The sequence below is a fragment of the Erinaceus europaeus genome, chromosome 16 (genome assembly GCF_950295315.1).
Source record: "Erinaceus europaeus chromosome 16, mEriEur2.1, whole genome shotgun sequence".
NCBI classification, from domain to species: Eukaryota; Metazoa; Chordata; class Mammalia; order Eulipotyphla; family Erinaceidae; genus Erinaceus; species Erinaceus europaeus.
In genome coordinates this window covers 13,179,086-13,193,999 of record NC_080177.1, presented here as the reverse complement: position 1 = coordinate 13,193,999, position 14,914 = coordinate 13,179,086, and the positions used below count along the sequence as shown (strand labels likewise).

At 43.9% G+C, this 14,914-nt stretch overlaps 1 protein-coding gene across 5 annotated transcripts in view; it reads left to right on the top strand.

Annotated features, from left to right (window-relative positions):
- SPG11 (SPG11 vesicle trafficking associated, spatacsin) overlaps positions 1-14,914 on the top strand; it is a 104,265-nt gene that overhangs the window by 59,129 nt on the left and 30,222 nt on the right. For all 5 annotated transcript variants that reach the window (XR_009545276.1, XM_060174552.1, XM_060174550.1 and 2 more), the window contains exons 22-28: positions 738-943; positions 1,673-1,781; positions 4,680-4,839; positions 5,214-5,486; positions 7,140-7,340; positions 7,864-7,971; positions 13,053-13,215. Coding sequence is in view for 4 of the 5 variants with exons in the window: in XM_060174552.1 (XP_060030535.1) it covers positions 738-943; positions 1,673-1,781; positions 4,680-4,839; positions 5,214-5,486; positions 7,140-7,340; positions 7,864-7,971; positions 13,053-13,215 (1,220 nt within the window). In the remaining variant the exon portion in view is untranslated. The remainder of the gene's footprint in view (positions 1-737; positions 944-1,672; positions 1,782-4,679; positions 4,840-5,213; positions 5,487-7,139; positions 7,341-7,863; positions 7,972-13,052; positions 13,216-14,914) is intronic.

The following is a 14,914-nucleotide window of genomic DNA, read 5'->3' as shown; positions in this document are numbered from 1 at the left end:
GATGTGTTCAGAGGACACAAAAAGGAAAAGAAAAGGAGGCTTTATCGTCCGAGGTTCAATCCCCAACACCACCACAAGCCAGGGTTGTGCAGTGCTTGGTAAAAGTAAATAAAAGTTAAAGGGGGAGGGGGAACCACATCTGAATCACGCTTCATGTGTCATTCCATCTACTTTTTCTGGTGAAAAACAATTTGTATGTGATGTGATTTTTATTTTATTTATTTATTTATTTTTCCTCCTCCAGGGTTATTGCTGGGCTCGGTGCCTGCACCATGAATCCACCGCTCCTGGAGGCCATTTTTTTCCCCCTTTTGTTGCCCTTGTTGTAGCTTCGTTGTGGCTATTATTATTGCCGTTGTTGACGCAATTCATTGTTGGATAGGACAGATAGAAATGGAGAGAGGAGGGGAAGACAAAGAAGGGGAGAGAAAGATAGACACCTGCAGACCTGCTTCACCGCCTGTGAAGCGACTCCCCTGCAGGTGGGGAGCCGGGGGCTCGAACCGGGTTCCTTACGCCGGTCCCTGCACTTTGCGCCACATGCGCTTAACCCACTGCACCACCGCCTGACCCCCTATTTGATTTTATTTTAAACCAGAGCACTAATCAGCTCTGGCTTATGGTGGTGTGGGAGATTGAACCTGGGACCTTGGAGCCTCAGCCATGAGTGTCTATTGGCATAACCATTGTGCTTTCTCCCTCACCCCTGATGTGATTTTTTTTTTTTTCTTTTTCAGGATCCAGCATGTAGGCAATGAAGCCTATGTTTTAGGACTCTCCTCCTTTCATATACCTTCAATAGGCGCTGCCTGCGTTTGCTTCTTGGAATTGCTTGGCCTCGACAGCCTCAAGCTCAGAGTTGATATGAAAATAGCCAACATCATTCTGAACTACAAGTGTAGAAGTGAAGATGTTCAATACAGTTTTATCAGAGAGTCTCTAGGTGCACTACCTTCTCTTTGTGTGGTTTATTTTGCTTAGAAGGAAAAGGATAAGTAGGCTTCGCTGAATTTCAGGTGGTTGGGTGGGTGACAGTTACTTTCTTGTTTCATCCTTTTACTTTATATGTGTGTGTGTGTGTGTGTGTGTGTGTGTGTGTGTGTGTGTGTATTAAAGGCTTTATTTATTGTGGTTAGGAGGTGGCACAGTGGCTAAAGCATTGTAAAGATTTTTATTTATTAATGAGAAAAATAAGAGGAGAGAGAAAAAGAACCAGACATCACTCTGGTACATGTGCTACTGGATATTGAACTTAGGACCTCATGCTTGAGAGTCTAATGCTTTATCCACTGCACCACCTCCCAGACTACCTCTTTCATCCTTTCACTGCAGAGTATTCTCTACCTTACTTTCCTGGACTCTTTTTTTTTTTCCCTGATGTTGCCAGGGCATCACACATGCACAATATCACCACTCCAGGTCAACTTTCTCAGAGAGAGAGATAGAGGAAGAGATAACACAGCTCAGGTGCTTCTTCCAGTGCTCTGGCACGTCGTCTGTGGTGCTGGGGTTCAAACTTGGGCCACAGGTATAGCAAGGCAGGTGCTCTACCCAGTGAGACAACTCTGTCCCCTCTTGGGCACCCTGAGCTCTGAAATGGTCCTGTGTCACACCCTTCAAACTGAAATGACCTTTGCTCTTAACAGGATTTTGTTGTTTGTGTTTCTTACAGCTGAAAAGCTAATTAAGCTGGCTACAGGAGAGAAGGCTACTGGAGAGGAACTGCTTGTTCTCTTAGAAGAAGGTATATGGAACAGCCTTCAGCAACAGGAGACTAAGAGGTTTGTGAATTGCAATCCCAGCCTCTTTCTCAGCATGTTTCATTGTACTATAATCTGTGCTTTACCAACACCTCAACCATATTTACTGTGACCCGAGAAAATTGACCTTCTTACTTAACCAGTACCTAGCAGATACTCAGTAAATTGGCCATGGGTTCCCCACCCCACCCCCAACATCACTTTACTAGGGAAATAATGATTTACAGGACAGTTGCTATCACTTGGGTACAGTTTATTTCCCTATGATAGGTGCCAGCATGCCACTACTAAGACTAAAAAGTCTTCTCCACCTTGATGGACAGTGAGGTTTTTTGTTTGTTTAACCAGAGCACTGCTCAGCTCTGGCCTATGGTGGTGCTGGGGATTGAACCTAGGACTACTGAGCCTCAAGCCTCAAGAGTCTCTTTGCATAACCATTATGCTATCTACCCCCCAAAAAAATACACACAGTGGGTTTTAATTGCTTCTTGTCATCAGTAATAAAAGGGCACAGATAACAAATCCCTCTTTCTAAATGTCTCATTGGACTAAGGATAGCATAATGCTTGTGCCTAGAGACCTTGATGCCTGAGGCTGAGATCCCAAATTCAGTCCTGTCACTACCATAAACCAGAGCTGAGCAATGCTCTGATGGGGGGGGGGGGGCAAAAAGTCTCCTCTACTGTCTTGCTGGTCAAAGAAGTCCCTGGACTATTAGGTATTGAAATCATTGCCAAAGGGTATAGGGGTTTGTGGAAGGTGACTGATACATCATTTTACACAAGCACATGGGCTTGAGCCCTGGCTACCATGTGAAATTCATGCAGGAGGGTGCTTCAGGAACTGTGGAGCTGTACCGCAGTGACTCTGCTTCTCTCTGTGTTTCTCCCTGTCTCTCATCGTCTATGAAAAAAATTATTTTTTCTCTATAAAAACTTTTTTTTTTTTTTTACCAGAGCACTGATCAACTCTGGCTTATGGCAGTACAGGGAACTGAACCTGGGACCTTGGAGCCTCAGGCATGAATGTCTCTTTGCATAACCATTGTGCTATCTACCCCCTATAAAAACTTCCTTAGTGGGGGTCAGGAGGTAGTGCAGAGGGTTAAGCAAAGCGCAAGGACCGGCATAAGGATCCCAACTCGAGCCCCTGGCTCCCCACCTGGGGGGGTCACTTCACAGGCGGTGAAGTAGGTCTGCAGGTGTCTTTCTCTTCCCCTCCTCTCTCGATTTCTCTCTGTCCTATCCAACAACAGTGTATCAATAACAACAATAATAATAATAACCACAATGATAAAAAAACAACCAGAGCAACAAAAGGGGGAAAAAATAGCCTCTAGGAGCAGTGACTTCATGGTGCAGGCACAGAGCTCCAGTGATAACCCTGGAGGGAAAAAAAAAAACTTGCTTAGAGGCTGGGTGGTGGTGCACCTAGTTGAGGCACCTACACATGACATGAGGAACTGTTTTCTCAATTCTTTTTTTAAAATATTTTTATTTATTCATATTTGATAAAGAGAAGAATTGAGAGGGATGGGGGAGTTAGAGAGGAAAAAGAGAGAGAGAGAGCTATAGTACTGCTTCACCACTCATGAAGCTTTCCCTTGCAGGGCCTTGAACCCAAGACCTTATGCACTATAATGTGTGCACTCAGCCAGGTGTGCTGCTACCTGACTTCTGGTTTTGCAATGTCTAAAGTTGATACACAGCTAAGTTTGACAGGTCTTTGTTTCATATAAAGGATGAATCATGGGAATCGGGCGGTGGCGCAGTGGGTTAAGCGCACGTGGCACAAAGCGCAGGGACCAGCGTAAGGATCCCGGTTCGAGCCCCTGGCTCCCCACCTGCAGGGCAGTCGCTTCACGGGCGGTGAAGCAGGTCTGCAGGTGTCTATCTTTCTCTCCCCTCTCTCTGTCTTCCCCTCCTCTCTCCATTTCTCTCTGTCCTATCCAACAACAAAGCAACGTCAACAATGGCAATAATAACCGCAAAGAGGCTGCAACAACTAGGGCAACAAAAAGGGGGAAAAAAGGCCTCCAGGAGCGGTGGATTCATGGTGCAGGCACCGAGCCCAGCAATAACCCTGGAGGAAAAAAAAAACATTTAAAATAAAAAAAAAAAGGGTGAATCATGCCCATATGTTAACAAAAAAAGTTTTTATTTATTGTCATAAAATAGTTTATTTCCAAAGTAATTTAATGAATAGTTGGCATTCATTGGAAGGCTTTTTAGAGATTACATTGTAGTTTAAAATAGTTAACTTTTTAAAATATCATCTCTTTTATTATTATGTTTATTTATTGGATGCCTGAAATTGAGAAGGAAGAGGGAGATAGGGAGAGTGAGGGCAGGGATAGATAGTATAATGGTTATGCAAAGAGGCTTCTGTGTTTGAGGCTGCACAGCCCTGGGTTCAGTCCCCTGCACCACCATGAGCTAGAGTTGAGCAGTGCTCTGGTTAAAAGAGAGGGGCAGGGAGAGAGAAAGACCTGCAGAACTGCTTACCACTTGTGAGGCTTTCATTTGTTTGTTTGTTTGTTTGTAACATTTATTTATTCCCTTTTGTTGCCCTTGTTGTTTTTTATTGATGTCATTAGTGTTGGATAGGTTAGAGATAAATGTTGAGAGGAGGAGAAGACAGAGGGGGGGAGAGAAATATAGACACCTGCAGACCTGCTTCACTGCCTGTGAAGCGACTCCCCTGCAGGTGGGGAGCCAGGGGCTCAAACCCGGATCCTTACACCGGTCTTTGCGCCACCTGCGCTTAACCCGCTGCCCTACCGCCCGACTCCCTGTGAGGCTTTCTTATAACGTGCACTCAACCAGGTGCACCAACACCTGTCCCCTAACTTCTACAAATGTGCCATTTAAAACTGTTTTAACTTTTTTTTTTCTCTACTGTCCCCACTCCCAAACACAGGTTATCCAGTGAATCTAGCAGCCAGTGGTCATTAGTGGTGCAATTCTGCAGGCTCCACAATATGAGCTTGAGTACATCTTACCTTCAGGAATGTGCGAAAGCAAATGATTGGCTACAGTTCATTATTCACAGCCAACTCCATAGTTACCACCCAGAGCAGGTAAGCCTCATCCAAGAAGAAGAAACACAAACACTTCCTGGAAGACAGTGTTCTTTCTGTTAGGCTTACAGAAACTTCCTTTTGATAGGAAACTATGTTTACTAAGATTTCAGTGGGTTGACTTTAGACAAAGGCCTAGTCACTTGTACCAAAAAGTTAAAGGAAGAGGAGTCTTTGTGACCCGAGATAGAATATGAAACTTCACTCAGAAGCAGCAAGAAACTTTATAAAATTGTATGGTCACCCCTGACAAAGGTAAGAAAGGAAGAGCTAGAGATCAGGGCAAGACTGAGTTTTGCCTGTGCTTGTCTTTAACATCTTCAGCTGGAACTGGAAGTTGGTGACCAGCTTTAATTATCTACTATGCTTTCTAGGTGAAAGCTCTCCTGCCGCATTTCAGTCCCGTCCTTCAAGACCACTTAAAGCTGGCTTTCGAGAACTTACCCTCAGCGTCCAGCTCCACAAGGAACAGTGATCAGGTCTGCAACACGTCTCCCCAGGAACTCCAGAAAAACAAAGAAGAGACGACCGATTTTTTCGAAATTCTGCTTCAATGCTCAGAGGAGCCAAACTCTTGGTGCTGGCTCCTGGCTGAAGCAGTGAAGCAACAGACTCCTGTCCTCAGTGTCCTGGCCTCATGTCTCGAGGTAAGGATCATGAGAAACCTAAATTAAAGACCCAGAGAGCAATAGAAGGGCAGAAGGGACAGGGAAGACTGAATCTGACGGTGACAGTAAAGCTCCGGCATTTGCTTCTTGACTAAGCTTGAGCTTAAGGCCCTTCCTAGGGCCCTTCCTAGTGCCTTGACACTCAGCAGCTGGGCTTGCCAGAGCCTTGGTTCCTAGTTGGCACCCATTTGATGCACTGACTACCACTGCCTCTTGAGCAGGCAAGAAGAATGCTATCCAGTAGTCACCTGGACCAGCAGTTCTGTGGAAGGCAGTCCTGTATTCTTATACTTACTGTGGCCCAGACATATTCTCTCCCCCCCCCACACACACACACACCTCTCTCTCTCCCTCTCTCTCCCCCTCTCCCTCTCCCTCTCCCTCTCTCTCTCTCTCTCTCTCTCTCACACACACACACACACACACACACACACTTATATCCCTGATATACATATATTGGGTTGTCAGAAAAGTCATGACTCGTTTTTGTATAGAAAAACACACACACATGGGGGTCAGGCAGTGGTGCAGTGGGCTAAGCGCATGTGGCGCAAAGCGCAAGGACCGGCGTAAGGATCCCGGTTCGAGCCCCTGGCTCCCCACCTGCAGGGGAGTCGCTTCACAGGCGGTGAAGCAGGTCTGCAGGTGTCTATCTTTCTCTCCCCCTCTCTGTCTTCCCCTCCTCTCTCCATTTCTCTCTGTCCTATCCTACAACGAACAACATCAACAATGGCAATAATGATAACCACAACGAGGCTACAACAACAAGGGCAACAAAAGGGGGTATAAATGGCCTCCAGGAGCAGTGGATTCATGGTGCAGGCACCAAGCCCAGCAACAACCCTGGAAGAAAAAAAAAAAAAAGAAAAACACACACACACTTATATCCCTGATATACATATATTGGGTTGTCAGAAAAGTCAGGACTCGTTTTTGTATAGAAAAACGTGTGGGGCAGGGATAGATAGCATAATGGTTATGCAAAGAGATTCTCATGCCTGAGGCTACAAAATCCCAGGTTCAGTCCCCTGCACCACCATAAACCAGAGCTGGACAGTGCTCTGGTAAAAAGAAAAGAAAAACATGTGTGTGTGTGTTGTGCACGCGCGTGTGTAATCCCAAGTTGTGTGTGTGTGTGTGTGTGTATGTGTGTGTTTGTGTGTGTGAGTGTGTGTGTGTGAGTGTGTGTGTGAGTGAGTGTGTGTGTGTGTGAGTGTGTGTGTGAGTGTGTGTGTGAGTGTGTGTGTGAGTGTGTGTGTGTGTTTGTGTGAGTGTGAGTGTGTGTTTGTGTGAGTGTGTGTGTGTGAGTGTGTGTGTGAGTGTGTGTGTGTGAGTGTGTTTGTGTGTGTGTGAGTGTGTTTGTGTGAGTGTGTGTGTGAGTGTGTGTGTGTGTGTGTGTGAGTGTGTGAGTGTGTGTGTGTGTGTGTGTGTGTGTGTGTGTGTGTGTGTGTGTGTTCTCAAGTCATCTTTACTGATTGACCTGCCTCTCTGCAGGGCAGTTTATAGTAATCCCTTGGCTGTTTGTTCTATGGGTTTTTAAGCCACTTTAAAGCAGTTTAGTGAAGTCACTTGTTCTGTATAGAAGCACTGATGAGAGCTGTCAGGTAATCCAGCGTTTTTATCCAATGGCAGGGTGCTAGTGCTATTCCTTGTCTCTGTGTTTGGATCATCACTTCAGTGGAAGACAGTGTTGCAGCTGAAGCAATGGGACACATTCAGGGCTCTGTAGAGGGACACACCTGGGACCTGGAAGACCTTACAATCATCTGGAAAATATTATTAACAAGGAAGAAGAGCAAAACTCTCATCAGAGGCTTCCAGCTTTTCTTTAAGGTAATGAGAGTTTCTTTCCTGAGTGTAAAGAGTTATTTCAGCATCTCCCCCACTGACTTATACATTTATTCCTTTTTTATATAGTTATTTATTCCCTTTTTATTGCCCTTGTTTTTATTGTTGTAGTTACTATTGTTGTTGTTATTGATGTCGTTGTTGAATAGGACAGAGAAAATGGAGAGAGGAGGGATAGACAGAGGGGGGAGAGAAAGATAGACACCTGCAGACCTGCTTCACCACTTGTGAAGTGACTCCCCTGCAGGTGGGGAGCCAAGGACTGGAATTGGGATCCTTGCGCTGGTCCTTGGGCTTTACGCCATCTGCGCTTAACCTGCCACACTACCACCCGACTTCTGGCTCTTGTATTTTTTAAACATACATGATTTAATTCTGTAAATTAGAAAACTGCAGACAGTATTTTTTTTTTTTGCTACTTTAAGCTCCTCTTGCATTTATGATAATTCACTGAGAAAATAGTATTAAGTTCAAGATCTTGAAATGTTATTCAAACTCTTTCTCAAAGGATTCCCCATTACTATTGATGATGGAGATGTACGAGCTCTGTATGTTTTTCAAGAATTATAAGGAAGCTGAAGTTAAACTTGCGGAATTTCAGAAGAGCCTTGAAACTGTAAGTTGGAGTTACAGGTGGTGTTCTTCACTCATCTGATATTAGGTAGAGTGGCCTGTTACCTGCTTATAGTCAAGGTATAGCAGCAGATAAATAGCTATCCTGTGAACTAATTCAAACTAGGTCATTTGTACTCTTTCAGAGATGGGGAGGGAGTATAGAAATCATTGTGACTGCATATCGCACCTTACCTGCTGGGGATGACAGAGGAATTTCATCTAGCGTGCTCTGTTTGCTATCTTGCTACTACAGTCAAGCTCAGTGATTCCAATTTGCCTGTTTTTGCTAGAAAGGAATGTAGTGGCACATGGCTCCAGGGACTGAACTGTGTCAGTTCAGTGAATTGGATTTTGCCAATTCAAGATCTCTTCATCAGTAATGAATGTGAGGAGTTTTTAACACTTTTCTACTCACTACGACAGCAAATACTTTTTTTCATAGGCCCTGTTGAAATGATGCTGAGCCTTTTTAAAAAAATTTTTTATCTTTATTTATTTATTGGAGACAGCCAGAAATCAAGAGAGAAGGGGTGACAGAGAGGGAGAGATACATAGAGACACCTGCAACACTGCTTCACCACTCACAAAACTTTCCCTCTGCAGGTGGGGACCTGAGGCTTGAACCTGGGTCCTTATGCTTTGTAACGTGTGCTCAACCAGGTGCACCACCACCCGGCCCCGATGCTGAGCCTTTTGGTCAATTTTAGACTTTAATTATTCAGATGCTTGTTTCAGGCTTGGTTATTATATGGCACTAATTAATACTATGAAAAAGAAAGGAAATTTGAAGAAAAAGAAATGAATTTGCCATAGTCTTGCTTGATCTTTCTATGATGAGGCAGAACTACATACTAATTCTATCCAACAAATATACTACAAGGGAATCTTAGCATAGGCTTTTTCCCTTTAAAAAAAAATTTTTTTTTAATTGCCACTAAGGTTATCACTGGGGCTCAGGGCCTGCAGAACAAATCCATTGCTCCTGACGGCCATTTTTCTTTTATTTCTTTTGATAGGACAGAGAAATTGAGAGGAGAAGGGAAATGGAGATAGAAGGATTGAACCTCTAGTGCCTCAGGCACAAAAGTGTGTTACAGGAGTCGGGCTGTAGCGCATCAGGCTAAGCACAGGTGGCGCAAAGCACAAGGACCAGCCTAAGGATCCCGGTTCGAACCCCGGCTCCCCACCTGCAGGGGAGTCACTTCACAGGCGGTGAAGCAGGTCTGCAGGTGTCTGTCTTTCTCTCCTCCTCTCTGTCTTCCCCTCCTCTCTCCATTTCTCTCTGTCCTATCCAACAACAAAAACAACAATAATAACTACAACAATAAAACAACAAGGGCAACAAAAGGGAATAAATAAATAAAATAAATTTTTTTTAAAAAAAAAGTGTGTTACATAAATAGCTGTGTTCCACCCCTCCACCTTTGCAGCCTCAGGCATGAGAGTCTTTTTGCATAACCATTATGCTATCTACCTTCTCCCCCTCCCCCACCCCCACTGCCTTCTTTGAACTGCAGAGTTTAACCTGTTTGTTTTTTTAAAATTTTAAAAACATTTTGTTTATGTTTTTCCCTTTTGTTGCCCTTGTAGTTTTATTGTTGTTGTTATTGATGTCATGTCATCATTGTTGGATAGAACAGAGAAATGGAGAGAGATGGGGAAGACAGAGTAGGGGAGAAAGATAGACACCTGCAGACCTGCTTCACTGCTTGTGAAGCGACTCCCCTGCAGGTGAGGAGCCGGGTCCTTGTGCTTTGCACCACCTGCGCTTAACCCACTGCGCTACCGCCTGACTCCCAGTTTAACCTTTTTATAGCTAAAGTGATTGCTAGGGGGTCAGGCGGTAGCGCAGCGGGTTAAGCGCATACAGCGCGAGGCGCAAGGACAGGGTAAGGATCCGGGTTGGAGCTCCGGCTCCCAACCTGCAGGGGGAGGGGTCGCTTCACAGGCGGTGAAGCAGGTCTGCAGGTGTCTGTCTTTCTCTCCCCGTCCCTGTCTCCCTCCTATCTCCATTTCTCTGTCCTATCCAATAACAACAGCAATGACAACAATAATAACAACGACAACAAGGGCAACAAAATGGAAAAAATGGCCTCCAGGAGCAGTGGAGTCATAGTGCAGGAACCAAGCCCCAGTGATAACCCTGGAGGCAATAAATAAATAAATAGATTGCTAACCAAGATGGACTTCTGTCATGGTTTTGTTGTTGTTGTTTACTATTGTTGTTTTGTTTAAGTAGCAACTGCTGATATTACTCAGATCCCATTAGGAGGAAGGCACATGACCTTTTCTTAAAATTATTTACTAATTGATAAAGGAATACTCTATCCAAAAATTATGATACTATTTGAAAATATATTACCTGATGGCTGGAAGATGACATAATGTGAGACTTTGGGCTTCCAAGAATGAAGTTCCAAGTTTGGTCCCCAGAACCGCATATGCCAGAGTACTGCTCTGGCCTCTTTTGTAATCTCCACCTTATGAAATAAATCAAATAAATCTTAAAGAAGAAAAGAAAATACCTTATATTTAACAATATATACAAATTGCCTTTTTATTTCATTTATTGATTCATGAGAAATGATAGGAGAGAGAAAGAACCAGACATCACTCTGGTACATGTGCTGCCGGGGATTGAACTTGGAACCTCATGCTTGAGAGCCCAAAGCCTTATCCACTGTGCCACCTCCTGGACCACACAAATTGCTTCTTTGCTGCTCTGTTTCCACCCTTCTTGGTTGTTATGTTACAGAATTACATTTTTATTTATTTATTTTTTTTACCAGAGCACTACTCAGCTCTGGTTTATGGTGGTGCTAGGGACTGAACTTGAGGCTTTGGAACCTTAGGCATGAGAATCACTTTATATAACCATTACACTTTCTCTTCTGCCCCAGAATTACATATTTATACAGTATGTGCCCTAAAACAAACTGGTTTTTTTTTTTTCCTTTTTGGTGTCAGGGCCCAAACACAGATTTGCCGCTCAGCCACAGAACAAGCTTCTCATACAAGTGAGACATGTTCTCTGCTAATTAGCTATATTCTTGGCCACAATCCTTAAATTTTTTCAATGCTTTTGTCTTTTAATATGAAGAAAATCAGACTTGGAGTTACAAATCAAAGTTAGACTATAGTAATACTAGCTTTTACACTAATAATTGTTCCTTGCATATAAGTATATATGCAGAAATCATGCAGAAAACTGTTGCTTTAGTAAAACTGGTGTTAATAACTGACCATGTCTTTTCTTTACCTTGACTGAGCTCTTTTTTTTAAATTTTTATTATTTATTTTCCCTCTTGTTGCCTTTGTTTTTTTATTGTTGTTATAGTTATTATTGTTGATGTCGTCGTTGTTGGGTAGGATAGAGACAAATGGAGAGAGGAGGGGGAGAGAGAGAGAGACACCTGCAGACCTGCTTCACCGCCTGTGAAACTACCCCCCTTGCAGGTTGGGAGACGGGGGCTTGAACCAGGATCCTCATGCAGGTCCTTATGCTTTGCTTTGCGCCACGTGCGCTTAACCTGCTGCACTACCGCCCGATCCCCCCCCCTTTTCTTTTTACTAATCATACTACTGCCTTTTAAAAAATATTTATTTATTCCCTTTTGTTGCTTTTGTTGTTTTATTGTTGTAGTGATTATTGTTGTTATTGATGTTGTCGTTGTTGGATAGGACAGAGAAATGGAGAGAGGAGGGGAAGACAGAGGAGGGGAAGACAGAGAAGGGGAGAGAAAGACACCTGCAGACCTGCTTCACCTCTTGTGAAGCAACTCCCCTACAGGTGGGGAGTGGGGGGCTTGAACCAGGATCTTTAATCTGGTCCTTGTGCTTTGCGCCACCTGCACTTAACTCTCTGCACTACAGCCACTCCCTTGACGGAGTTCTTTATGTCTCTCTCTCTCTTTTTTTTTCACCAAAGTACTGCTCAGCTCTTGCTTATGGTGGTGTAGGGGATTGAACCTGGGACTTGACCTTCAAGCCTCAGGCATGAAAGTCTCTTTGCATAACCTTTATGCTATCTACCACTGCCCTTAAATATTTCTTTAATTTCTTTATTGGGGACTTTTAAAAGACTTCTTTAACAGGAGTTGGGCGGTAGCGCAGCGGGTTAAGTGCATGTGGTGCAAGGATCCTGGTTCGAGCACCCGGCTCCCTACTTGCAGGGAGATTGCTTCACAAGCAGTGAAGCAGGTCTGTAGGTGTCTATCTTTCTCTCCCTCTCTCTGTCTTCCCCTCCTCTCTCCATTTCTCTCTGTCCTATTCAACAATGATGACAATAATAGCTACAACAATAAAACAACAAGGGCAACAAAAGGGGAATAAACTGAAAAAAGACTTATTTCATACAACACATAGAATTTTTGACAGATAGCATCAAATGTACTTGGGTACTTCCAATGGATGCCAGCGATCATATCAGGTGCCTCAAGCATACAAAATCCTTTCTAAGAGGCCTTCAGATAATGAATTTCAACTCTTCTACATTCAGGGACAGGCCTAAATCCCTCCTTAAAGAAGCTGTATGTGGTTGGGGAGGTGGCGCAGTGGATAAAGCATTGGGCTCTCAAGCATGAGGTCCTGAGTTCAATCCCCAGCAGCACCTGTACCAGAGTGATGTCTAGTCCGCTCTCTCCTCCTATCTTCCTCATGAATAAACAAATAAAAAAATTTTTTTTAGAAAAAGAAGCTTTATAAATGAAATGTGTTTGATTAATTTTGCATAACTCTCAGGACTGTTTGGTTGAGTCATCCATGAGGCGTGTTCATAACCCTGCACCCCACGGGTAGCAGTCACTCTTTATCTTTGACTTCCACATGCACACACACTCTCTCTCCCAGCATGACCTGCAGAGATAAACTACAAACCTGATGAAGACTTCGGTTTTTGTTGTTTTTTTTTTTTTGCTTTTTTCCCTGAGCCTCACTACCAGTTTAGAGAGAACGTGAATACCATCCACCATCCCCTTTGTGATAAGAGGTGATTTTTGATGATATCGTGGCTTTCTTAGATGCTTCCAGATTTGGAAAGTTTGATTTGTTGTCGCTGTGAAACAACTTTTTTTTTTTCCATAGCTTGAAATGACGGGCACCAGTGTCCACGTAACCATTCCTGCCCCATGGCTGAAGCAGCAGGCGTGTTTTCTTTTAAAACTTATGTTACAGCAGTGCCGGACCCAGTATGAGCTGGGGAAGCTCTTACAGCTGTTTGTTGGAGTAGAACATCTCTTCTCTGATGGTAAGCCCATCCCCACAGTGATATTGCTATTAAAAGGTCAGCTTTACAAATCTTAATTAAAGGAAATTAAAGTGCACATGATATATAACATTACATCTACACTTTAGAACAAGGTGTGATAAAAGGTTATAAGAAATGTTCGGGGGGAGCCGGGTGGTAGTGCAGCGGTTTATGCGCACATGGCACAAAGCGCAAAGACCCGTGGAAGGATCCCGGTTCGAGCCTCGGGATCCCTACCTACAGGGGCGTCGCTTCACAGACAGTGTGTCTATCTTTCTTTCCCTCGCTCTATCTTCTCTCATCTCTCCATTTCTCTCTGTCCTGTCCAACAACAGTTATAACTACAATAAAAAAACAAAAGGGAATAAATAAATAAATATTTTTTTAAAAAATGTTCGGGAGTCGGGCGGTAGCGCAGTGTTTAAGCGCAGGTGGCGCAAAGCACAAGAACCCGCATAAGGATCCCGGTTCGAGCCCCCGGCTCCCCACCTGCAGGTGAGTCGCTTCACAGGTGGTGAAGCAGGTCTGCAGGTGTCTGTCTTTCTCTCCCCTTCTCTGTCTTTCCCTCCTCTCTACATTTCTCTCTGTCCTATCCAACAACGATGACATCAATAACAACAACAATAATAACTATAACAATAAAAACAAGGGCAATAAAAAAGGGAATAAATAAATAAATGTTAAGAAAAAAGAAAAAAAGAAATGTTTGTCATGGTTAAAGTGTTCAAAACATAGCACAGCAGGATAAAACATAAACCAGACAGCTCTGTATGCACTGTAAGCAATTGTCAGCCGCATAGCCAGCCTGTCCACTACCTGTGACAACCATGCTTTCCTCTGATAAGAAACCTTAGCCTGTCGCCATCGCTCAGGTCACAGCCTATTTCAGGAATGCCTAACCCACACGGAAGATGGCAGACACCAGTTCTGCTTGTCTCCTACCGATTCTCCCAGACACCGGCAGCTTCTTTGCTTGTTGTTGATTGACTGAAACCATCATTGTCTCACTGCCCTCCTTTTTTTTTTTTTAACTTATTTTCATTCTCACACTTAGGTGATTCTTTGTTGTCAGTGGGGCTTTGCCTCTCCAGACTGGCTTTTTCGGATAGAAAGACAAAGAGAGGTAAAGATGCCACAACACCAAGTTTCATGCGGTGTGGTGGGGGCCAGGCAAAGCTAGCATTATTTTTATTCACAGATGTTCAGCTTAGAGAGTTTTGATGTGCACAGGACACTGACAGAATGTTGGGCTCTGCCAGTAAGACGGAAACAGTAGATCTTAGATTCAGGGACAGGCCTACATTCCTCCTGAAAGAAGCTTTATAAGTGAAATATGTCTGATTATTATTTTTTAATTTTTAAAAATATTTATTCCCTTTTGTTGCCCTTGTTGTTTTATTGTTGTGGTTATTATTATTGTTGTCATCGTTGTTGGATAGGACAGAGAAATGGAGAGAGGAGGGGAAGACAGAGAGGGGGAGTGAAAGATAGACACCTGCAGACCTGCTTCACCACCTGTGAAGCGACTCCCCTGCAGGTGGGGAGCCGGGGGCTCGAACCGGGATCCTTACTCCAGTCTTTGCGCTTTGCGCCACCTGTGCTTAACCACTGCGCTTAACCTGTGCTTAACCTGTGCTTAACCACCTGTGCTTAACCACCTGTGCTTAACCGCTGCCTGACTCCCATGTCTGATTAATGT